Here is a 23189-nt window from a genome sequence, read left to right on the forward strand (position 1 = left end):
GGTCGCCTGAGGGCGGGGGAGGGCGCCCGGAGCCCGCCGTGGGGGTGCGCGTGGCGGGTGACCCATCCCCGAGGGCGGGGTCCCGGGCGGGTGCCCGAGTGTCAGGACTGTCCCCCGTCGCCCCGCACCGCGAGCCGGGGGTGAGCGGAGCGCGCCCGCGCCCCGAGAGCCCCGCCGGCCCCCCTGCCCGCAGCGGTCCGCTCGGGGCGGCGTCGGCCCGGCTGGGCCCAGTTCCGGGACGCGCGCTCGAGGCGGGACGGCGTCGCCTCACCCGCCCCCTCACCTGCCCAGGTGCGCCCCGCCCGCGCCGCCCTGCCCCGGGGGGCGGGCCCAGCGCGCAGCCCTTCCTGTCGGCGGCGGTTGTGCGCGGTCGGGGCGCCGAGGGCACCTGCTCGGGGTCGCCAGTGAGTACGGGTGTGGGCGAGGCCGGCGGCCCCCCGGACTGGGGTCGCCCCTTCCCCGTGAGCCGGGCCGCGGGGTCCCCCCGGACTGGGGTCGCCCCTTCCCCGTGAGCCGTCCGCGGGGTCCCCCCGGACTGGGGTCGCCCCTTCCCCGTGAGCCGGGCCGCGGGGTCCCCCCGGACTGGGGTCGCCCCTTCCCCCTGAGCCGGGCCGCGGGGCCGGCGGTCGGCGCGGGAGGGCGGGGGCCGGGGTGCGTCTGGGACGCGCGTCCGCTCGCAGGTCGCCCCGGACCGGAGTGACCGGCCCCCGCCCCGGACGCGGCCGCTGCGGCTCACGGACTTGAGACTCGCTCGTGACCGTCGAGGTCCGAGACCGTCTTTCCCCGTCGGTTTCGGGAAGGGACGCGGCGAGGCGGGCGCGCCGGACCGCGGGCGGGGACCGGCCAGGCTGGGGGGGGGGGCCCTGGGAGTGGACAGCCTCCGGGGGCACAAGGGGCGGGCGGGGTGGCCGCTCGGCGCCCGGGACGGCGGGGCTGTCGGGGCTGCGGCGGCTTCTCCGCGCTGGACCGGGCGACGGGCGCGCGGGGCCGGGGGTGGCGGCCAGGACAGGAGGCGCACCTGCGGCCGCGGGCGTTTCCCTTCGTTTCCACACGCGTGTCCGCGCCGTCCAGCCGCCGCCGGGCTGCGAGGGGAAGGAGGACCCGGCCCGGCCCCTGCGCCCGCGAGTCCGAGTCTGAGGGGCCCGGGACGATCTGGCGGGAGGGGACGGGGTTTCCGGGTTTTCTTCCGCCTCCCGGACACGCGTGTCCTGCATTCTCGTCGTCGGGGCTGTGGTCGTGGCCCGGGGCCCCCGATGAGCGCGGAGGTCAGTTAGGTCAGCGCCCTCCAGACGAAGCCGGTGGCCTGGAGCCTCCGTCCCTGGGGAGCTGCGCGGGACATGAGGGTAGCCGGGTGTCCTCGGCTCCCGCCGGGCCGCCTTGTTTATCCCGGGAACCGGCTGTGGGGTTCGCGAGTGTGAGCAGACTCCGTCCGAGAAAGCCCTCACCCTCACCCTCGTCTTGTGCGACACTCGGAAGCGCGTCCGTCTCTGCGGGTCCGGAGCCGTCCGGTGCCCACGTTCGCTGAAGACCGCGCGCCGGGGACGCTGGTGCGGTCCGGCGGCTCCGGTCTTAGACGTCCTCGACCCGCTGCCTTGTCGGCCAGTGTGTCAGGGTAGGACACGGTCCTGCGCGATTTAAAACCGAAGCACACGTTCTGTTTTTGGGAGAAGAGCCCATTGCTTGTACCTGCGGGTCAGACGTGCATGGCTTCCGGCCGTGAGCCAGGGTCGCTCCTCAGTTTGAGAAGATGAAGCGGGTGTAAATCGAGGGTCTCCACGCTGAAAGCTACGTCCTCTCCGCCCCATCTGCGCCTGGGGCCGGGGGGAGGACAGAATCGCAGGGCGCACTAATGTTTGGGGTTCAAACAGCCAAAAGTATGGACACACAAAAGTATGGACACTTTAAAGTAAGGACCAGGAAGGCTGCGGATGTGACCGGAGAGACTGGATTTGGTTTCTGGAACTGACCAGTCCCGTCCCCTAGAGTCAAAGGAAGTCGTTTAACCAAGGCCACAGAGAGCTCAGAATCGGCTTGAGAAACAGTGTCCCTCTGTGGGCAGTGGCAGGGGCACTCAGGACAGTAATGTTGTAACAAGGCTTCTGAGCGAAGGGCCATACACCAGAGCCTTCTTGAAAATTTCGTACATGTATGAAGTTTCCTTTGACTAAAATTTAATCTAATTGTTCTCTCTATTTCCTTAGCAGCATTCTAGTTCCTTTGATTTTGGTTAGGGTTTTATCAATTCAGTGAATTAACCTTTATTTCATGTAAGTTATAAGGCTTAATATTTTGGTCAATAATTAATGGGCATTTGGAAAACCATTTCTAAACTTTGAACTTTTTTCTGTAGGTGCCTCTCTCATAGCATTGTTGGTACTTGTTGATATGAAGGAAAATCTGGGGAGCCCTGGCCTTGAGAAGTGGGTGCAGGGTGCATAACTGAGGTCAGTTTCTCTCCCTAGGTGGCAAGTTGGCCCCAGCAACCCAGCACCTAGTTTACTGCCTATGATTAATATGTAAATCATTTCCCTAGCTTAAGCTCCTTTCAAGCTTTTCAGGTTTCCAAAGTAAAAATTTTCTTCCCAGTATTTTAGAAACTTAATTTAAAATAAAATTGTCTTATTAAGGACATTTTCAGATGTTTTAATCAATTTTTTAAAAAGATTTTATTTATTTGACAGAGATCACAAGTAGGCAGAGAGACAGGCAGAGAGAGAGGAGGAAGCAGGCTCCCTGCTGAGCAGAGAGCCCGATGCAGGGCTCCATCCCAGGACCCTGAGATGATGACCTGAGCTGAAGGCAGAGGCTTAACTCATTGAGCCACCCAGGCACCCTGTTTTAATCACTTTTTAAAGAAAATTTTAAGCTAAGTTTCTTAGCTCAAGGTTTGGCAATCATTCACTCTCAGGAGGAAACTTGGATATTCTTAGAGATTTGGCTTCACCTTGGGATTCCGAGACTCAAAACTTTTATGAATGTTCAGATGCTAACTATGATTTAAAAGTTAAAAGGCCTTTTTAGTAATGACCTGTATTTTCATAACTTCAGGGTCAGAGTGATGCCTCTGGAGCAGACGGTGCTGTCTGTATCCCTTATGGTGCAGGAGAGAAGTGGGTGGGCCATGATTTGATGCTGAGGACAGGAAACGGAGGGCCATGTCTAAATTGTTATTGCTATTTGCTGACTCTGACAGAGAAATTCACTGTAGTAGCTACGACCAGGCAATTTAATAAAGTCTGTGCTAAAACAAAGTATCTGGAGTCTCGTGTAGTCCAGCTGAACCTGAAGGCATCCTGGCCGTGACTGGGCTGCTGAACCCCCAGTGTACAGGGCTTTGAGACCCACTCTGTGGTGTGCAGGCCCTGCAGGCGAGATCTGAATTCCCAAGTCCCATAGCCCCCTTTCCGTGTTTACAAAAAAGGCTTCGACCTTTCTCCGCAGCAGGATGTTTGCAAGAGCAGCTCTCAGCTGTGGAATTTGCTTACTTGACTGGCTCAGTTCTGCTTGCTTGATAGGGTTCACAGCAGAAAGTCTTCGGGGATAAGATTTATGTACTATTTACCGAGTTTTAGTTGCTTGTGTCAGAAAATCTGATCCAAGTTGGCTTTAGCAGAAAGGGAAGCCGTGCTGGGCCAAGTGACTGGGCAGTTCCGCGCTGCAGTGGATTTAGCTGTTCCCTAGTCCTGGGCTCCAGCCGGGCCAGCAGAGCCCCACTCTCTCCGTAGCTCTGGGGCAGGGCCCTTCTGCATGGCTGTGCTCTCAGGCTCTCCCCTTGTGGTGACAAAGTCTTGGAGCAAGTCCAAAGGGACGTGCCTGGAAGAGAGGAATTCCAGCAGCTCTGCACAAGCCTTTGCTGAGATGCCGATGGTTCAGCTTTGGTTTGAAGCTCTGCTGTGGCCCAAGATTTATTCTGATTTGCACACTTGGGTCACCTGCTCCATTCCAGAGATGGCGTCCGTGAAAGAGGCGACCTGTGCTGGTTCTGAAATGAGACGGAGGCCTTCAGGAGGAGCAGGAACACATTTCTGCCCCAGTCTGCTAATCCGGTTCAGGATATTGTCGTGGGCGCCCAGACATATGCACGAGGCGCTGCAGGGCACAGATCAGTCAACCTCCTGCTTCTGGCCCGTGAGGCTTGTAGTTTAGTGGTGCGAAAAGAAAAAGTTGGGAGCACAAGGGAAGTAGGAAGAGAAGCTAGTGGGGCGTGTGAGCTTCAAATTACAAACTCAAGTGCTGAAAATATGGAAACGTGTCTTGAGCCCTGGTTTTCTGTCCGATTTGTGTGTCTGCCTTCTCCCTGGAGGAAGTCGTGTTTCAGGCCAACGCCAGGCCTGGGCTAGCACTGTCCACTCAGATTTGCTTTGGATCCTCAAGTGCTACTGACCCTGGGGACGCTGCCGAGCTGCCCCTTGCTGTATGCGCAAGGCTCTGACAGTCCTGGCCAAGAGGAGAGTGCAGTGTCCTCCTGCGGGCAGGACTGCCGGCTCTCCCATGCCTCCTGGGCCAGCAGGAGCTTCATGGGGTGAGCCCTGTTGGCCCTGGGCATGCAGGGGCTACAGTCCTGGTCCCATGGCCATCAGACCCCCTTGGGTCTCCTTCCCCATTCTCTTCCTCCCTTTCTTTAGAGGATGTGGGAAGGGCTCCTTGAAGGCACTGCACATGGACCTGTCCCTTTCTTCCCTCTGGCCCTCCTCTCTCATGAGGTTGGGGAAATATTATAACATCTGAGAGACAGAGAAATGTTCTATTACTCAGCACATTTTTTTTTCTAAATCCATTGGATTTTGTATGTATGTGAACTCCATCTAGTCCTCACAGGGATTTGACCTCTAATTTCCAAAAGCTGCATGTGTCGGGTGTCGGTGTCCAGCCTCGGCAGGTCCAGGTGTCCCGAGGGAGGGGCAGTGTCGGCAAGAGGAACGAGAGGCCAGACAGTGAGTTCTGGTCAGTGGTCAGGCACCTCCGGCTTATTGCCGCTCAGTGAGCGTCTTATGTAGGCAGCTTACTTGGGGCAGGGGGTTACCTTCATGCAAAGGACATCAGAGGACTCAAGCACTCATCAGACAATTTCTCTTTGTTCAGCACATGTCATTTAGTTAAGCTATAGTGGGTACAGGCTGGCGTCAGGGATAGGAGACAGGGTCTTGCTTCTTGAGTAATCATGTCCCTCAGAAAGCCATGGGAGGTAGCACAAATATGTGCTTTTTGGTAACTTATTCTGGGGTCTCCAGGAAAACAGGGTATAGGTTAATGGCAAACGAGAAGCTATCTGGAGAAGCTAAGTATATAGGAGAGAAGTAGGGCGAAAAGGCTTTCCCTTTGCAGCAGGCAGGGGGTGTATCAGTGGCTCGGCTGTGAAGGCCTTGGACAGACATCAGCCCAGGGAGGAAACATCTATCACAGTGCGCACCTAAAGTTCTGCAGTGTCCGAGGTGCAGAATAATTCTTCTCAAGGCTGCTCCGGCCTGCAAGCCCGAGAGATGTTTGTGGTCGATCAGCAAGGGGCTCTTTGAGAGAGAACCCAGGATGAGAGGAAAAGGCCAGAGACTATCAGGCCGTGCTTATCTGCCAGGCGATCCAGCCCTGGGCAAGATTAGGCCTGCATCAGTTCAAACCCGAAGCTAGTGGGGCAATGCCCTCGACCAGGCCTTCTGGCTCCCAAGTCGGCTGCTTTACCGTGTGTCATGATGGCGTGTGCTAGAGATGCCACAGGTAGTGAGATCGTCAGAGTACTTAACCCTCGTGCTTGCCTTGTGGTGGAAGAGACGTACAAGAAAGACTATGATAGGCAGACGGATGAGAGGGTGGACAGACAGATACGTAGATACAGACGACAGGAGTCCCTGGTTGGCAGATGTGACAGATACAGGTGCAGACAGATGTGTGCGGTTGACCTACAGCGTAAGGATATAGGCTGTGGTGCAGACTAAAGATGATGGGAAAACTCGGAGGTAAGCAATGGGGTGCCATTCTCTGAGCTGTTACTTAAATGGAACATTTCTGTGGAGAAGTGACCATAGGGGTTCAGGACGAGGAACCAAGAAACCGGGCAGGAGGCTTGGGGTAGCCGCCCGAGAACTGGTCACCTTTGGGCCAGGCTGGTGGTGAAGAGGAGGAGAAGGGTGGAGGCCGGGGGCCGGGGGACCTGGCGAGACTGAGGACGAGGCCCGGCCCCTGGCTCTTCACGCTTTCCTGCGGGTGCATCAAAGCCGTGCCAGCAGCCATGGTGGCTGCCGGGTCCTTGTGAGAACCCAGAAACCAGACCCAGGGGCAGGTTTGTCCCTGGGCTCCTCAGGTCCCTGCCTGGTTGGTGGGGGCCCCAGTGGAGGAGCTCTGCAGCCCCGGGAAGGACAGCCTCGGGGGCAGCCGGAGACGGAAGGCTGCCTCGTCGACCCACCGCCGCGTCCCTGCTCAGACGGCCCGTCGCCGCACTCAGCCCCGGCAGGAGCTCCGCGATCCCAGGGCTGTGCGGGATGGTTTCACTTAGAAGCAGCGTTTTAAGTTGGTCTTGACAAATGAGTTACATCTCAAGAGGCCAGAGGTTGCCCATGGTTTTCTTTAACGGGCCGGATAGTACGTATATTAGGGTAAACAAAATTTGAGGTTATATGTAGACACTTCCACAACAAGACAGAAAACAATGACCAGTTTTTTTAGTTGATAAAAAGTGAAGTACAGTGATTGAGCAATTTTCTTTGTAATGCAAGTCTTGTGAGGAGTCAGATGTGATTATGTGGAGAACATGTTGCTACTTGAGGTTCAAAGTTAACGTTCCTTCTCATCAAAGTAAATCACGCATGTTCAGCCAGAACTGATCTCACCGGTTACATCCATGAGGATGTGTTTTCACACAAAATATTATTATCCTTTTGATTTAATTTGTTTAGCTGGTAAAATGTAAGAGTCTTCTTACCTCCCTGCCCACAGGTGAATAGATGGTAGCTGGACTTGGCCCAGGGCTACCGCTGGCCGACCTCGAGGGGGTCCCCTTTCCCACTTCCTGCCCCTCAGCTCCCAGCGTGCCCTTCAGTGTGGGCTCCGGGATCAGCAGCAGCAGCCCTTAGAGGATGACTCCTTTCAGGCAGGCACAGGGACGACCTTCCCCAGTCGTGGCCGTGGGAGGGACATCACCAGAGACGGAAAAGGTCAGCTGTGTGGCGAGAGGACGCCGGTAGAGCCACCCAGCCGCAGGCCCAGGAGAGGCCCCTGTACTCAGAAACGAGAACTCACAGCTCCTGCCGGCGCCCAGACACCAACCACAGGCCCGTGCCAGGGGCTGCGGACGGCCTGTCCCCCCGAAGGTGGCCCACCAGCCCCAGAGCAGGTCCAGTCTGGGAGAACGTGGCTGTCCTCCCCAAGGAGTGTGCACCTCCCCCAAACCCGTCCTGGCTGAGCGCTCCCTCAACCCTGGGCGCATCCAGGGCGAGTCACTCTCACCGCCGACCGCCCTCGCAACCTGCTGCTCCCGTTCTTCCTCCCGGCTCACCCCGGGCTGAGCTCTGGCTCTGGAGGGCAGGGGGGTTGCCGCGGAGCTCAGGCGCCCGAGGACAGCACGGAGTAGGGCCCTAGAGCTGCCCGTCGCTTTCGGGGCACACTGAGAGGCGTTGGTGTGGAGAAGGTGCATCTTGTTACGTTTTACGTTTAATAGGCAAAGCTGCTGCTTGGCTCCTCTTAGAAGGACGTGCACTAGTGTGTGAGGAAACCCCGTAACCGAGCACGTTAGCGGAGGCCGGATCGTGCTCGGTGTCGGTGGTCACGTTCCCGCCTCTCCAGACCAGTGAGCGGACAGCACGGATGCAGGACAAGCCAAATTAAGTCCAGAATGAAAGTCGCAGGTTCTTCCCCACCATCTTTCTTCTTCGGAGAGCACAAGTGATGTTGGAAACGTGGTGATCGGGGTGATATTAGCTGCGGTAAGAAGCCTCCAGATCTCAGTCACTTAGCCCAGCAAGAGCCTCTCCTTCAGGGACCGCCGTCCAGTGTGCGCATTGGGTCCGGGCTGCTCTCCCCGGGCACTGACCCGGGGACGTTCTGTCCATCCCCCTTGGGGCTGTGACAGCGACAGGAGAGAGAGGGTGGAGAGAAGTGCCACGGGGACACAAGGACCCATGTGGGCAGGCGGCCGGCCAGCCCAGCCACACAGCCTGCGACACGGAACCTCTGGGCGCCGCTGGCCCGTCCCGTGAAAGGTGCGCTGCGCTGCCCGGTCTCCGGCAGCACAGGAGTGAGGAACTCAGACACCCGTCCGTTATGCTGCGAGGGACAGTGGGGCGTGTAACTTAGGGGCAGGCGGCTCTGTGGTAGTTCTCCAGTTCCATCTCCCGACTCACACCCCGTCTCCTCCTCAGCCACCAAGAGGGAGACGGAGCCACTGCTGTCACTGTGCGTGCTCACCTCGTGGCTTTTAACTCCTATCCGCTGGCCCCGTCCTGTGCAGGAGATGTGGAAAACTGGAGGCTGGAAACGCCCCTTGCCGTATATGTATTTTCTAGGTCACGGGGAATACATGAAACAATTGTGTGTCATTCGTGTGCCAGCTGGAGTCAGGGCTAAAAACTACCTCCATAAAATGGACTTTAAAGGAATTTTTCTAGTTTGTATTTTTTCTGAGACCCTCTAAATCCAAACTGTATAATCAAAGCATTAATAATAGGACAGATTTAAAGATTGCTAGTAAGTTGACATAATTTTGACGGCTGTCTGAAGATTGCTTCCCTGTGCTTCTGAAGATTCTTCTGTGTTCATTTCTGTGCTTAGAAGGAGCCATTGCCAATAAAAGGAGCCGTCCCAAAAGACTATCAGCTTTCAGTATCTCAGTACCGTCCTGAAGATGGGATAGTTTTATTTCTAAATAAGTACATGACTGAGAAGATGAGGAGTAACTCTCTGTGAGCTCCTAAAAGTTCAGATTCCAGAACTGTCCGTGTCATCCAAATGCAAACCACAACAAAGAAGTGTTTAGTGTACAGCTTCCCTCCCAGGCTCCCCTTAGAATTCTGCTCAGGCCTGTTGGCCTGTGTGTGCGGGGCCGGGGTGGGGTGGGGTCTCTGTGTGTGCACAGGAGTGTGTCAACGGGAAGCGCACAGTTTCTGCTTTTCCATGCCTCTTCATGCAACGAATGCCGTGGCCCTGCGAGGTCAGATTCGAAATGATAGACAACTTATGGGGTCATTACCTGTAATAGAAATGTTTACAGCAGGGTCATAAGGTGCCTCTAATATAGCAAATATTTAATTACATAATATTCCGCTTCTGCCGACCAGTCTTCATTATACAATATCTCAGACCCACAAGGGACTATTGAGGACAGCATAACCGACGCGCACGGCCCACTACACAGGGAAGGGAGGAAGATACAAGCCCCTCCAGACGCCTTCCCCAGGACCACCCACCCCCGGATCCAATAGCATTATACTTCGATTATACATATGTATATTGTATACATAAGTTTTACACACAAATATATGTATTTTGTTATAAATTCTGTATTTTGTACAAAACATATTTTTGCTTGTGCCTCAAAACGTTGCCGTGGACGTCACGATGCCCCGTGTGTCTTCGTGCAGCCGTTTTGCTTCTGTTGTTCCCATGTTCCCTCCGGCGTGTGTCTGCCAGTTGGTCGGTATCTATGGAGCACGGGCTTGAGGCCACACCGGACCGTGTTGATCAGCCTCTTCTTGAGGGAAATCGTCCTTCCTCGAATGTGTGTGTTTCTTCTTCGTTTGCTAGGGGAGCCCTGCCTCAGCGACCCCTCTGCACACGTGGTGCTGGTTCCGGGCGCTGCACACTGGCGGGAACTGATCTGCTCTGTGCAGGGCCAACCCCCTCCTAGGCCTGCGGGGCCCCTTCTCCTGGGCTCTCGGGCATGCGGGGCCCGGAGGTGCTCCACGGCCACTGTGCTCCCTCCTCTGTGCCCCACAAGAGATGTGTGTCCACATCTCTGATTCAGGTCCACCCACCCGGGTAGCCTAGGAGGAGCGCCCCTTGGGACCTTCGTTACATCTGCAAAGACCCTTTTTCCGCACAAGGTCCCATTCTCGGGGTTCAGGTGGACACGAATTTGGGGGCCAGAATTCAACTCACCACGGCCTCAGTGAGCACACCTGGGGACCTGTACTGGCGACTTCAGCGGGGAGCGAAGTACGCGGGTTGTAGGGACGGCCCCGCCTGCCGTCCTCCCTGGGGTCCTCCTCCTCCTGTCACGACCGCACACGCACCGGCAGACCGTCCCGCGCCTGCCGGCCCGGGGACTGAGCACTGGTGACTCACGATGGCCTTACGGGGCACGTCCAGCTTTTCAGGTGGTTGCTGGCCCCAGAGTTTCCCTCTTCTGTGAATCAGCTGATCGAATACTGTGCCCAGTTTTCCGTTGTGCTATGTGTGTTTTTACTGAATTTTAAAGATCTCTGTGCATTCTGAACCCTAGATAGCTGCCCTTTATTCATATGACAGATATCTTCCAACCTCTCCCTTGTATTTTATTTTCAAATGTATGTTGACACACTTTTTCTTGACTTTACTGTAGCTGAATATATCTGTAGTTTCCTATTATAGTTGTGCATTGTTTAGGGCAACCCTTCATTGCACAGAAAATAAAGATATTTTCGGTTACTTTTATTCTAAAAGTATTAAACTTTGCCTTTAGTATTAAGGCAATCATGTATTGAATTTTTTTGTATGATGTGATATTATAATATAAATTTATTTTGTTTTTATTTGAATGACCATTTGTTCCAGAATAATTTATTAAACTACCACATCATCTCTGTCATATATTTTTAAGTATGTGAGTAAATATATGAATATATTTTCCTTGCTTTTGTCAAGAAGGTGACACTTTTAAGTGCTGTGGATTATTCAGTAAGTTGTGTTGTGTATGTAAAAAATATGAGGTTCTTCCTATCCTATGCCAATGAAAGTTTGAGATGGACCAAATATTTAATGTAAAATAGAAGCTTGGGTAGAGAACGTGGAATATTGGCTGTATCAGTTTTGGTTTTGTTTTTGTTTTTAATCAAGGCCTTTAGTCACAGTAGTAGAAAGAAGAAAACAGTAGAAAACTCAGAGAAATATTGCCATATAAATTAAAAACAAATGCTGAAAACTCTAAATATTTTTTTTTTTTTTAAAGCAAGTTGAGACATAGACTTACAACATGATTAAAATTATGGGCAAAAGGAGTATGGAACCAGAAAAAGTCAAAGTATATGAACAGAAAATATGTGAAACAGGAAATATAATCAAACAAAAGGAAAATTTGCTAGTATTCAGGTAAATTCAAATAAAATTTGTCATCCTGTTTTTCTGATGTACAGACTTTGCCTTTCCCAGTGTCAGCCGTAACAGTGGAGTTTTTTATGGTGCTACTCAGTGGGGTATCAGCCAGTTAAACTTGGGTAGTATTTTGGGGGGACAGTTCGGCAGTTTAATAAACAGCTAACGGATCTTGAGTCTCTCTGATTGCTCAGTTCCAGCGTTTAGGGCCCTATCTGAAGACAGTCGCCAGTGAACGGCTCTATCTACAGAAGCTGGAAGTGGAAATAGGGCACACGTTCAGCAGCAGGGGTCAACGAGTGTCGGGCAGACAGTAGTGCGGTGGGTGCCCAGAGTCGGAGGGGCCGTTTCCCTCTGTGTTTGCATGTGTGTACGGTTCCCTTTTGGTTCACAGTATGCTTATGCCATAAGTTCTGATCATTTAAAAATATAGACTTTCTTTGGTCATACCTAGGCCTTTTGTACTATGAATTTGAAAAGTAATTCTCATGTAATTTCTGGTTCTTTCATGGTTTGATTTTGGGCATTTCAAGTCATTGATGAATTTGGAGTTTACAGCGGTCTGCTATATGAGGCAGTGGATGAATTTCCCCAGAGATCACCAGTTATTGTGTAATACAGCTTTTCTGCAATGATTTAAGGTGCTGTCTTTATTATGTAGTAAATTATTTTATATGTTCGAGTCAGTTTTTGAATTTTCTGTTTTGTAAAACTGGGTTTCCCGCCTCTTTTTGCCTCTACGGTACAATACGCAGGCATCACCGTACGTTGCAGCTTCTGGCAGAACTTGTCCCCCTCATTCTTCTTTTACATACTTTTTCTCTATATTCTCTTGTTTGTTTGTTTTTCCATATGAACTTGGGAATCATTTCGTTTAGTTAGAGACACTTGTAAAACTTAGAAGAGAAGGTGAACTTGATTTCATGAAGACAGAAGTAGAAAAACCATCATAAGGGGCAGCTGGGTGGCTCAGTCCGTTAAGCGTCTGAGTTTGACTCGGGTCGTGATCCCAGGGTCCTGGCCTTGAGCCCCACTCGGGCTTCCTGCTCGGCAGCAAGTCTGCTTCGCACTGTCCGCACCCCTCTGTCGAGTGAATGGATCTTTAAAAAAAAAATCTTAAAAATCTTTTTTTTTTTAAAAGATTTATTTATTTATTTATTTGAGAGCGAGACAGAGAGCATGAGCGAGGAGAAGGTCAGAGAGAGAAGCGGACTCCCCGTGGAGCTGGGAGCTCGATGTGGGACTCGATCCCGGGACTCCAGGATCATGACCTGAGCCAAAGGCAGTCGTCCAACCAACTGAGCCACCCAGGCGTCCCAAAAATCTTAAAAATCTTAAAAAAAAAAAAAAAAGAAGAAAAAACATCATAAGAAAATTCAAAAGAGAAATGGCAAACAGCAAATCAATATTTGTGACTTATTGTCTAGAAAAAGATTAATTTCCTTACTTTACAAATGAATACGAAACAGAACAGCGTTAAGAGACTTGACGGGACGCAAAGAGACTTCCCGTTACTCGGCCAGTAAAAGCTGGGGGGTTCGTGACAGAGAAACGCCCTGCCACTTTCTGTGAACCCTCGAAACTGGGCAAAAGAGAGCGGGTGTGTGCTTGCACCCGTGGGGTACCCGGTGAGCGTGGCTGGGACCTCGGAGGAGGCCAGAGCCAGGAGGCCGCCTCTTTTCCTGCCCGAAGGCACCTTCCCCGGCTGCTGGGCCAGGATGTGCTCTGGGGCCCGGGCTGCGCTGTGTGAGACACTCGTAGGCCCAGGGGGGCCAGGGCGAGGGCGAGCTCCGGCACTCTGCGAGGGGACCCCACAAATCCCTGTGAGTGCCGTGGAGCCAAGAGCCACCACCGAGGAGCCAGGATGTGACCAGTTTTCAGTTCAGCGCTGGAGGGGCCGCAGCTCCGGCACGGGGTGGCGGGGGGTGAGCACGTGAAGCCCCAGGACACTGGGAGAGCCCGGAGGGCCGCACCTGGCTGCAGGGCTCCGTCCCCAGCACACGACAGGCGCCCCGGCTCCCGCAAAAGCAGGCCTTGGGAAGACTGAGCTGACGCAGGGCTCCTGGCACTGCCTGCTGCCAAGGGCATCGGCCCCAGAGACGACGACAGAGTCTGGACCCAACATGCAGCGTATTCACTGGGTCCGGCAACCATCTGGTTTTGCCAGAAGTGGGTAGAAACAGGAAAATCTAACCCATAACGAGGAGAAAGATCTGTCAAAAGCAGATCCTGAAAGGCCAGAGATGATGCAATTATCAGACAAGGATAAAAAAACACCCTTTAAAATATGCTCAAGTATTTAAGGAACAACCAGCATCTATTGAGAACAGAAACGGAAAGAACCGAAGCAGGTGAACTTCTGAGCTGAAAACCTTGTCTTTGCAATAAAAAAGGCATTTGATGGCTTGAGCCACAGACTCGACATCTGCGCCTCGTGGGCTCCTTGGCTCTTCAGATCGCTTTTCCTGTGAGAAGGGCGATCTGTCCCCACAGACTTCGGGTCTGGGAGGGTTGTCTGTGCATTTTTGGGGACAAACACTGCTTGCGTGACTTGAGGACACCCAGGCAGGCCTGAAAGCTGGGGCTGTGCAAACACAGGAGTGGTCGCTCACTTCCCAAGTCTCAGAATTTTATTCACAAGGAGAATCTATGCAGATAGTTCAGTATTCTGACAAAAACATCCAGATAAATATTGTATTTTTTATTACACACAGTTGTAAGTTACATCTTTTGTTAATTCTTCAGATTTTAATGTCTTTTAACTAGTATTGAGGTGAGCTAAGAATTACAGAGAGCAGACACGTAATTAGGAGATTGGACCAGACTTTGTTTAAGATCTTTTAGAATCCCAGGATTTTATAATTTCTGGGGTTTTGAGAATGTAGGGTTTCCCAATCTCAGAGTGAATTGATGTTATCAGGAAAACAGAGATGAGACAATAATTTGAGGGTCTTCAGGTCACTTATTTTGTCTAGAAGGATGGAATCGGTCAATGCTCAGAAAAACTGAAACCATAATACATATCTAACTCCGTTTACTAGATTTTTTCATTAAAATCTCCTTTTTTAATCTTTCAGTGAATAATCCTATACCTTCCAATTTGAAATCGGAAGCAAAAAAGGCTGCTAAAATTCTGAGAGAATTCACGGAAATAACCTCCAGAAACGGACCTGATAAGATCATTCCTGGTAAATAAAATATGTGCCTCTCGTTTCTCTGGGTTGCGTGCGTTAGTTGCTGGGTGCACTCAGATGGAGGCCCCAGGGGCAGCAGGCCCGCAGAGCACTGCTTTCCTCCTGGTGGTCTGCCGGCTGGGCTCCTGGGGCACCCCCGCTCCCCGTAGAGACCCCTTCCGGCCTCCTCCTAGTTGTGTCCCGTTGGGCTTCCCCAAACTCCCCTGTCATCGTCGTCGGTTTCTGAAGCCTTTGCCAGCTTATCTTGCAGAATCACTAGCCAATCTCAGAAACCAATTTTAACTTTGGGTTTTCTTTTTTTGAGGTCAGGTATTTATGTTTTGTAGGGGTTGGGGAAGACATGAGTCAATCATTCCTAACCCAGCTGTGCATGAGATTCTTTGGATCATGAAAATAACAGCACCTCTACCAGCCCCCCCCCCAATCTGCCCCATACACCCTGGGAGCAGAGCGGCCTGGGCAGGAGCAGGAGGCCAGAGGCTCGGATGGGCTTCGGGGAACCGGCTGCTCCCAGTTACTCCTACTGTTCCTACGGCTGGTACCAGGAGCAAAGATTCCTACGCAAACTGGCTTGGGGGCTGCTTCAGGCTGCTTTCGCTCTTCATTAATCATGGGCCTGGGAAACAGATCCTGCATCACAAAACGGATTTAACTTCTTTTTTTAAAACTAGTTTAATTTCTTACACCAGATTTTTTTAAAGTTGTTTAGCAGAACTTTAAATGTTAAAAAAGTTTAATTTGCTGTTGTAATAATATTATTATATTTAATATATAATACTATATAAATATTATTATTATCATTATTTGGGTCTGGACACTACTACTGCCATCATGAAGACAGGCTCCGAGGAGCCTTGCTACCCCACGTGCAGACTGGACCAGCCACTGGACATCCCCTGGGTTCTTGTTAAAAACGCAAGACCTCAAGGCACCACTGAGGCCTAAGGGGTCAGAATCTGCATTTTTTCACAAGACCTCCAGTGATCTGTCCGCACATACCAGTTTGATAAGTACTGTGTTAGGGCCTGAAGAAAATTCAGCCAGAGAAACGGAGTCTTCAGTGGCGATATTCTGGAACAGGAGACAGCAGACATTTCTGACATGTGTCAGCTGTTTCAGCAAACACAGCCTGCTCGCCCAGTTTATGGGCAAACTGTATTTCCCGGCATAGCAACATCTGAGTATGGATCATTTATCAAGCAGTTAGTACAGTAAAATTCCATCAGGGAATCTGTAGTCAGTGCATCTATATTATAAATGAAAAGCTAATTCACAAATTATTTAGGCATTATTGGTATTTTAGTGTCCCTGAATTTGGATGGAAAATCTCTAAAAACAAACCTGACATTGAAAATATGTCCATCTACTTTTGTTCTGTCTAAATAGAGGCAGTCCTGACCGTACGGGCAGAGAGTGGAGAGTGAGTTGTAGGAGCAGATGTTCTGCCAACATGTGGCTGTAGAAATAGCCCTCTGTGACAGACAGTAAGGTTCCAGCCTCATACGGTGCACTTGGAGCCTCGCAGAGTCCCGGAGGAAGGCAGGCGCAGCCTCGTTTGCTGTTCGTTGCTGGGCTCTGAGGCTCCACATGTCCACGTGCAGACGTCATGCTTGTGAGCATGTTATCTCTGAGACACTGCCGTTGACATTTTGAATTGGCGTGCATAGTTACACGAGAAACGTCGTGTTTTCCAGAGCCTCCTCAAGAGCATTTCCTTGTATTTGAGTACAGGTCCAATGTGGCTTTCTTGGTGGAATATTTGACCAAGGACAGTACATCAAGCCATCTCCCCTTGTTATTGGGAGATGCAGTATTGTGTGGGGGAATCCGGGGGGGCAGTGTTTGGGGGGCGCGTGTGCTGATAACTCACTCTATGTGATGTAACCAAGTGTGTAATCTCTGTCCTCAGTGCACTGGGACGCACGTGGTACTTAAATACTTGAACGAAAGCTAAAACTCTTCTAAAGTGGCGAATCACTTCGTTTTTCTGTGCTCACATGTAATTTTCGTGTTGGTAAAAGGTGAACCAGCTGTGCGGCTCTGAGGCCCAGGTTCTGCCATGTGCAGGTCACCCTTGCTGGCTTTCTCCTTCGTACTTGGTTCCATATGGATTGCATTTCCTTTAACATAGTAACCTGTTTTTTATGGGTTATATTCTCAATTAATTGAAATTTCCAAATCATTTGTCCTGCTAGTACACGTCAACTAAAAGAATCTCATCACGAATCCCATCTGTTGCCCATTGTGGGCGTATCTGGGCGTTGGTTCTGTGGGTGTTGGAAACAGCACAGGGAAGGATGGGGCGGTGGGGCGATCGGGCCCCCGTGTCGCTGGCGAGTTGTTCTTTGGCCCACCGGTGCCACTGAGACGGTCCTGAGAAGCCTGGGGTCCTGCCCGTCAGAACTTCTGTGCATCCGTCTGCTTAACGTCGTCTGTTCAGGCAAGTCCACTCCAGACCTCACCTGCCTGATGTCTTTAATTTTGCAGCCCACGTCATCGCTAAAGCGAAGGGCCTTGCCATTTTGTCGGTGATAAAAGCTGGATTTCTAGTAACTGCTAGAGGAGGCAGTGGGGTCGTGCTGGCTCGTCTTCCGGACGGAAGTAAGTTGGCTGTCTTCATTTTGGACACCCCTGACTGCTGTCACCCTGGAATGTGCACTCTGCACGTCCCGTCCACAAGGCAGGGGTTTCCCGTTCTCTTCTCCTCTTAAAATGCTAGATGACACTTGCAGGCGTACATCTGCTTCGTCTTACGTACATTTTGTACTTCTTCCATGGAGCAAATACTGAATGTGACAATATCTGCATTTCTGGTGTTGAATATGAATCTTATTTTCAGCTTTGTGGTACAACTTTTATTTTGTTCTCTGGGAGTTGATAAGAAGATCAGAGCCATCTGGAAACTTCCTGCTATTCCTGTAGGAAACAATAAAACCTGAAAGTTTTGTTTAAAGCCTGTGCTTTAAAGGTGGAAGCAGGTCAGGACAATACAATTCGGCTTTACTTTCTGGGGTGGAGTCTACCATCTGGCCTGTCAGAGGTGAGGTCAAAACACACTTTACTTTCTGGGGTGGAGTCTACCATCTGGCCTGTCAGAGGTGAGGTCACAACACACTTTCCTTAATTCCCGAAGATTTAGCCGGCGTCTACAGCGACATCTAGAATGTACGCACATGCGCCATGACCGACTGAAATGCTTTTTATACTGATTTAACATTCTCATTTTGCTCATATAATTGAATATATTTCTCTCTTAATAGATTTTTTTGGTGTAGGTAAGTTAATTTTAATCTGGAAGAGAGTGTAGAAAGATGACCGTAGATACATCTGGGAGTATGTGGGGCGTGTGGCCACTGAACCTCGGTGGTCAGGTCCACTGTGTCCTATGATGTGTCCCCAGAGTAAGTTGGAATCTCTCCCCGAAGCTGTGGCCCAGCATTTCGTGGTTTAGTCCTTGCCGATGACCTGGAAACAACCAAGTTCCCTTCTTCTCGAGCACTGCACACACTTTCCTGAGAGACCTCCGGGTCACACCAGACAAAGTGGAGGCCCACTCAGAGGGTCTTCAGTGTCTGTGAGCTGTTACCCCCGGGGGTGGTCAGGGGCGCCATCTGCAGAGGGGGAGGCCTGACGACCTCCGGGGTCTCTCAGAACCTCAGGTGGCCTTTTTTTTAAAAATTATTTATTTATTTGTTTGTTTGTTTGTTTGTTTATTCATTTGACAGAGAGACACAGCGAGAGAGGTAACACAAGCAGGGGGAGTGGGAGAGGGAGAAGCAGGCTTCCTGCTGGGCAGGGAGACCGATGCAGGGCTGGATCCTGGGACCCTGGGATCATGACCTGAGCCTAAGGCAGATGCTTAACGACGGAGCCACCCAGGCGCCCCATAGGTGGCCCTTTCTCTCCATTCCCTCCCCGCCATCCTGAAGGCCAGCTGCTCCGTCTGTAATTGCCCGGATGAAACAGCAGATTCCCCAGATCCTGGCCAGATGGGCAGTCTTCAGACAGGGACTGTTCTTAGCATAGGAAATGGAAAACAACTTGGGATTATATGACACTAATTTCTGTAATCGAAACTCCCCTAAGCCTGGTGGATTAGTTCTGAATATATCCAAGCAATATCCTGTTATCTAGAAGACAAAATTAGGTTCGGAAGCCAAGAAGCCTTTCAGAAAGTCCTTTATCTACACAATCTCACACTCCCCCCATCAAATTAATTTTTTTCCCTAATTCAAGTGGAATTATTGTACTTAGTTTTCAAGTGTAAGGAAATTTATCTTGTTAAAATCTTAATAATCTTGAATTTGTAGGCTATTTCTTGTTCTACTAGGTACAAAAAGACCAGTTTTTGTCCTCAGAGATTTACAATAGAAACAGTTTATTATTGTGTTACCCTTAAAAGTGATTATAATAAACTTATCTTGACTCCTTTTGCTCTCTTATATCTATGATAAAGCTCTAACTAAAAAATAAAATTATACACCTCAATTATTTTGTAAAACTTATAAATATTGAAAGTTGCAAATGCTATATGTGTTCAGTACGGGAGGGTTCCACAGTTGGATGAATTACACACGTTTATAAAGATTAAGGGATGTGGATTTGTGAGTCTGTCAGCCTTAATATCTAATACCTTTCAAACATTTTTTTAAAGATTTTTTAATGATTTATTTGACAGAGAGAGATCACAAGCAGGCAGAGACACAGGCAGAGAGAGAGGGAGAAGCAGACTCCCCAATGAGCAGAGAGCCTGGGGTGCAATACGGGGCTCGATCCCAGGACCCTGAGATCATGACCTGAGCTGGTGGCAGAGACTTAACAGCTGAGCCACCCAGGTGCCCCAGCAATGTCACATTTCTTAAAGTTGTTTTGTCAACATTCTGTACATTGAATTTTGATGAAATAGATAATATCTTGTTCACAAATTTGTCTATGGTAATTGTCATAAAAATATACCTCTAGTTTCATAATTTATGTAGCAGTTGGTGAAGGAACTTTAAAAAGCTGCTTCATACCGCAGGAAACAATGACCCTTTGAACTTCACCCATGGTTTGTTCCTAGGTGCCGGGGGTCTGGAGGAGGGTGCTGTCTGTGTGCAACCTCTGAACAGAAACCCACCCGCAGAAATACGTTATTCTAATTCCGACCTTAGTACCTTTCAGTCAAAGCAAACGCAACTTGAATCAATTTTTTTCAGTAGTTTGACGACAGAAGGGTGAGTGTAGTAGATGAAAGCTCTTAGAAAGCTTTAAACCTGGGGGCATCTGGGTGGCTCAGTGGGTGAAGCCTCTGCCTTCGGCTCAGGTCATGATCTCAGGCTCCTGGGATCGAGTCCCACATCGGGCTCTCTGCTCAGCAGGGAGCCTGCTTCCCTTCCTCTCTCTCTGCCTGCCTCTCTGCCTACTTGTGATCTCTGTCTCTCTGTCAAATAAAGTCTTAAAAACAAAAAAGAAAGCTTTAAACCAAACTGTGGTCTTGTACCCTGATTTAATGGTGGTGTTGGCTCTTCCATGCATGTGGATCCTTCATTTGTAGACTTGCTCTGTGAAATGCTGCTGTGAATTGATATTATAATCAGTAAAATACTTTTAACCAGATATATATACTCTTATTAAGTAATATTAAAATTGCAGGGAGAAATGCCACAGTCTCATTATTTTTAAAAGAAACACTGTTCATTCTCACTGTAGCATTTTTCCTACCCATATTTGTGTGCCAAGGGGCTTTAATGTTAGAGTAACGTCCGTGTCTCTGTTTTTGTTAGAATGGTCTGCGCCTTCAGCCATTGGGATAGCGGGGCTCGGCGGAGGCTTCGAAGTGGGAATTGAGGTAAGTGTGGAAACACACAATTGCGGTTTTCTCTAAAACCAGCTGAAACTTACTGCACAGAACTGGCGAGAACCTCCTGTTCTCATTTCACCACCGACACAATCCGTATTTCATTTTCCGGAGAGATGCCCTCTTAGGACTGCCCGGTGTCTCCCATGTTCTTCATGGGGAGTAGAGCTCGGCCTGTCCATCCTGTGCTCTGTGCCCACCTTCCGCGCATCTCTGGAACAGATACGCCTCACAGAGACCACATTGTCCTTGGCCGCCTGTGGCTTGGGCTCGCAGGGCTGCTGATGTCCATGTTGGGCTGTAGAGCTCCGGCCCCGGGTGCACCAGGCTTCACACAGTCTGCCTTCAGGTTCGGTAGCCCCACGGTTGTGCCCCGTCTGGCCTGCAGATTACTTCAAATGCCCACTTTGCATGGTTTCGTTTTGTGACTTGGCTCCTGGTGATGACGGCCTCTCGGGTGGGCTCCCGGCCACAGCACCCTGTTCCTGGGGGTCGTCTGGGGTTAGCATGCCTCCGCCAGCTTCTCCTGCAGGGGGATCGGGCTTGCTTCTTTCTTTAACGAAAGGGTTAAATTTAACGGCAGAGCTGGCATCTTACTCAGTGACACCTCACTGCAGACCTCCTAGGAAAGCTGACCCCGTTTCCGGGTGTCTGTCTTACACTGTCTACTTGCTCTCTTGCCAGTTTTCTTTCAGGGAATCTGTTTGCTTTTCCTCTAAGTTGTGGAAATGAACCTAGAGTCTGGCCCCTCTCCCACCTCTGTGGAGCTTTGACCTGGTTCCCTCATAAGCGACATCACCAAGGAACACAGGGTCATTTTACTCTTCTTCAGAGAGAGCTGAATTGAGGTGACCCAGAAAATTAAAGGGTCATTTTTTTTTTTTCTTAAACTGACTTTTAGAGTTTTCCCTTAATTATACTGCGATGCCACAGGTGCAGAGGACAGTACCAGTCAGGTATTCACACGGTCGGGGCCAGAGCTGTGCGCTCTCTGCGTGTGTACACACCAAGCACTGTGCAAAACAATTTTATATGTATTACTTGAAAATGCACGTAAGAGATAGCTCACACAATCATGGGAAAAATTACTTAATTTTGCTTAAAAATGCTAGGTAATTCTGTATTATTTGACCCTGCAGTCTTTAGAAACTGTCCACATGTGCGCTGGAAATAACAGTTCATAGGACTCACGGTGAAGTATTTCCTGGAGGTCAGTTTGCTGGTGTACTTAGTTCATGCTGTGGAACTCAACTGTATTTTTTTTTTATAAAATGATCCAAATTAAGCATTTTTAAAAGAATCTACTTGTGCGGTCTCTTTTGGTGGTATCTTCTGTAGGTCCCATGAAAAATTGATTTGAAAACATTAGAAAACATTAAAGAACTATATGAACTAAGTAATCTTTGAAACACCAGTTTGTTTGGCCTTTTCATGTTTTATTGAGTTGTGGTGAACACACCAGGCTTTACAGAGGATTTCAGCTAACCCTTTACACATCCGTACGCGTGTCTCTGCACGTGCCTGCGTGTATGCAGAGTCTACGTACGGACGTGGCTCCTGTTATCATACCCACCTTAAAACAGAGGAATGAGCTAAGGTTTCAAGATGCTCAATTGTTTGCCTAAGATCCCATGATGTGCAAGAGGCAGAAGTTGAATTCACACCCAAACAGCTAGATTTTTAGCCCAAATTCTTAGCCTCAGTCAGTATGCCTTTCCTTTTCTAGGGTGTATGTGACACACACCCTCGGTCTTCAGAGGGTAAGTGAGTGTGCGCAGGAACAGGTGAGAGGTGCAGAGTGGTCAGAACGCCGCGGGTCAACCAGCTCTCCAGGAGGGGGCCGGACCGGGCTCGGGCCTCCAGCCCCGAGGGCTCTCCACACTTCTGGGCTCGCACTGGGCTCTGTGCAGTGGTGGGGAGCACCTCCTCCATGCTGGCTCGTCTGGGGCATTATTCCCACATTCTGACTTTTGCTTTTACTTAGAGAATTAAGTCAGTAGGGGCATGAACTAATAGTTAACTAGCTTCCTTCTGTTATTCTGAATTTCTGCCCCTAAAAGAAAGTGGACAACATGCTCTTTATCAGTGTAGACACGTGACCTTGCCAGGGACTTCAGTGTGGAAATGTCACTGAGGACCCTGGATCTTACGCCCTGAGTCCTAGCTGGTTGCCTTTCTTGGCATGTGTAGTCGAAGGGAGTACTTGTAATCTTCCTGACAACCTCTGTCGGATCTCTTCCGGCTCTCACCGTGACAGTCCAGTCACCTCACTAGACCTCTGTCACTGCCTACATCACAAGCCTGCCGAGGACCGGGAATGTGCACGGAGCCCCCCAGTATGGGTTTGGTGCATAGTGAATGCTCAGCGGTGTTTGCTGTGCTAACCCGTGGAAAGAGCCATGGCTTACGTCCTCTGCTCAAAACAAAAATGATTCTTCTTTCTTTTTCTTTCACTGTCTACACTGAAATTCTTGCTACATCATATGGTATATATTTTGAGTTTTAATCAGCATATATTTTAAATGACATTTGTGCATAATTATTTTTAAAGAAATGGGTCTCTTCATTTTCAGGTATCAGATTTGGTAATAATTTTGAATTATGACAGAGCAGTAGAAGCTTTTGCAAAAGGTGGTAACCTGACCCTTGGAGGGAATTTTACTGTGGCAGTTGGGCCCCTGGGAAGGTGAGTACCATAAAGTACTTTCTGGACAGCTGTTGGATAGTAATGGTTTAAAGATTATACATGGTTTTGCCCTAAGAAGAAGCTTCAATTGAAACGAAACTGGTTTATGGTTTATATATGTTCTGGAGGGTTTGAGGTTGTTTGGAAATAAGAAATTTGTAAAGTACAGCCAGTGTGATAAAATGAGAAAATCTGA

General features: G+C 50.1%; 1 protein-coding gene across 4 annotated transcripts in view; it reads left to right on the forward strand.

Annotated features, from left to right (window-relative positions):
• Positions 1-297: 297 nt before the first annotated feature.
• The window catches only part of SH3YL1 (SH3 and SYLF domain containing 1), a 34030-nt gene continuing 11138 nt past the window's right edge, over positions 298-23189 (forward strand). For 2 of the 4 annotated variants that reach the window (XR_006608930.1, XM_045087924.1), the window contains exons 1-5: positions 325-404; positions 14352-14462; positions 16956-17069; positions 20234-20298; positions 22881-22993. Coding sequence is in view for 3 of the 4 variants with exons in the window: in XM_045087924.1 (XP_044943859.1) it covers position 404; positions 14352-14462; positions 16956-17069; positions 20234-20298; positions 22881-22993 (404 nt within the window). In the remaining variant the exon portion in view is untranslated. Of the gene's footprint in view, positions 405-14351; positions 14463-16955; positions 17070-20233; positions 20299-22880; positions 22994-23189 lie in introns of all 4 variants that reach the window. The other 2 variants (XM_045087926.1, XM_045087925.1) reach the window with 2 other exon arrangements.

The sequence above is a fragment of the Mustela putorius genome, unplaced genomic scaffold, assembly GCF_011764305.1.
Source record: "Mustela putorius furo isolate JIRA1106 unplaced genomic scaffold, ASM1176430v1.1 tig00001618_pilon_pilon_pilon, whole genome shotgun sequence".
NCBI classification, from domain to species: Eukaryota; Metazoa; Chordata; class Mammalia; order Carnivora; family Mustelidae; genus Mustela; species Mustela putorius.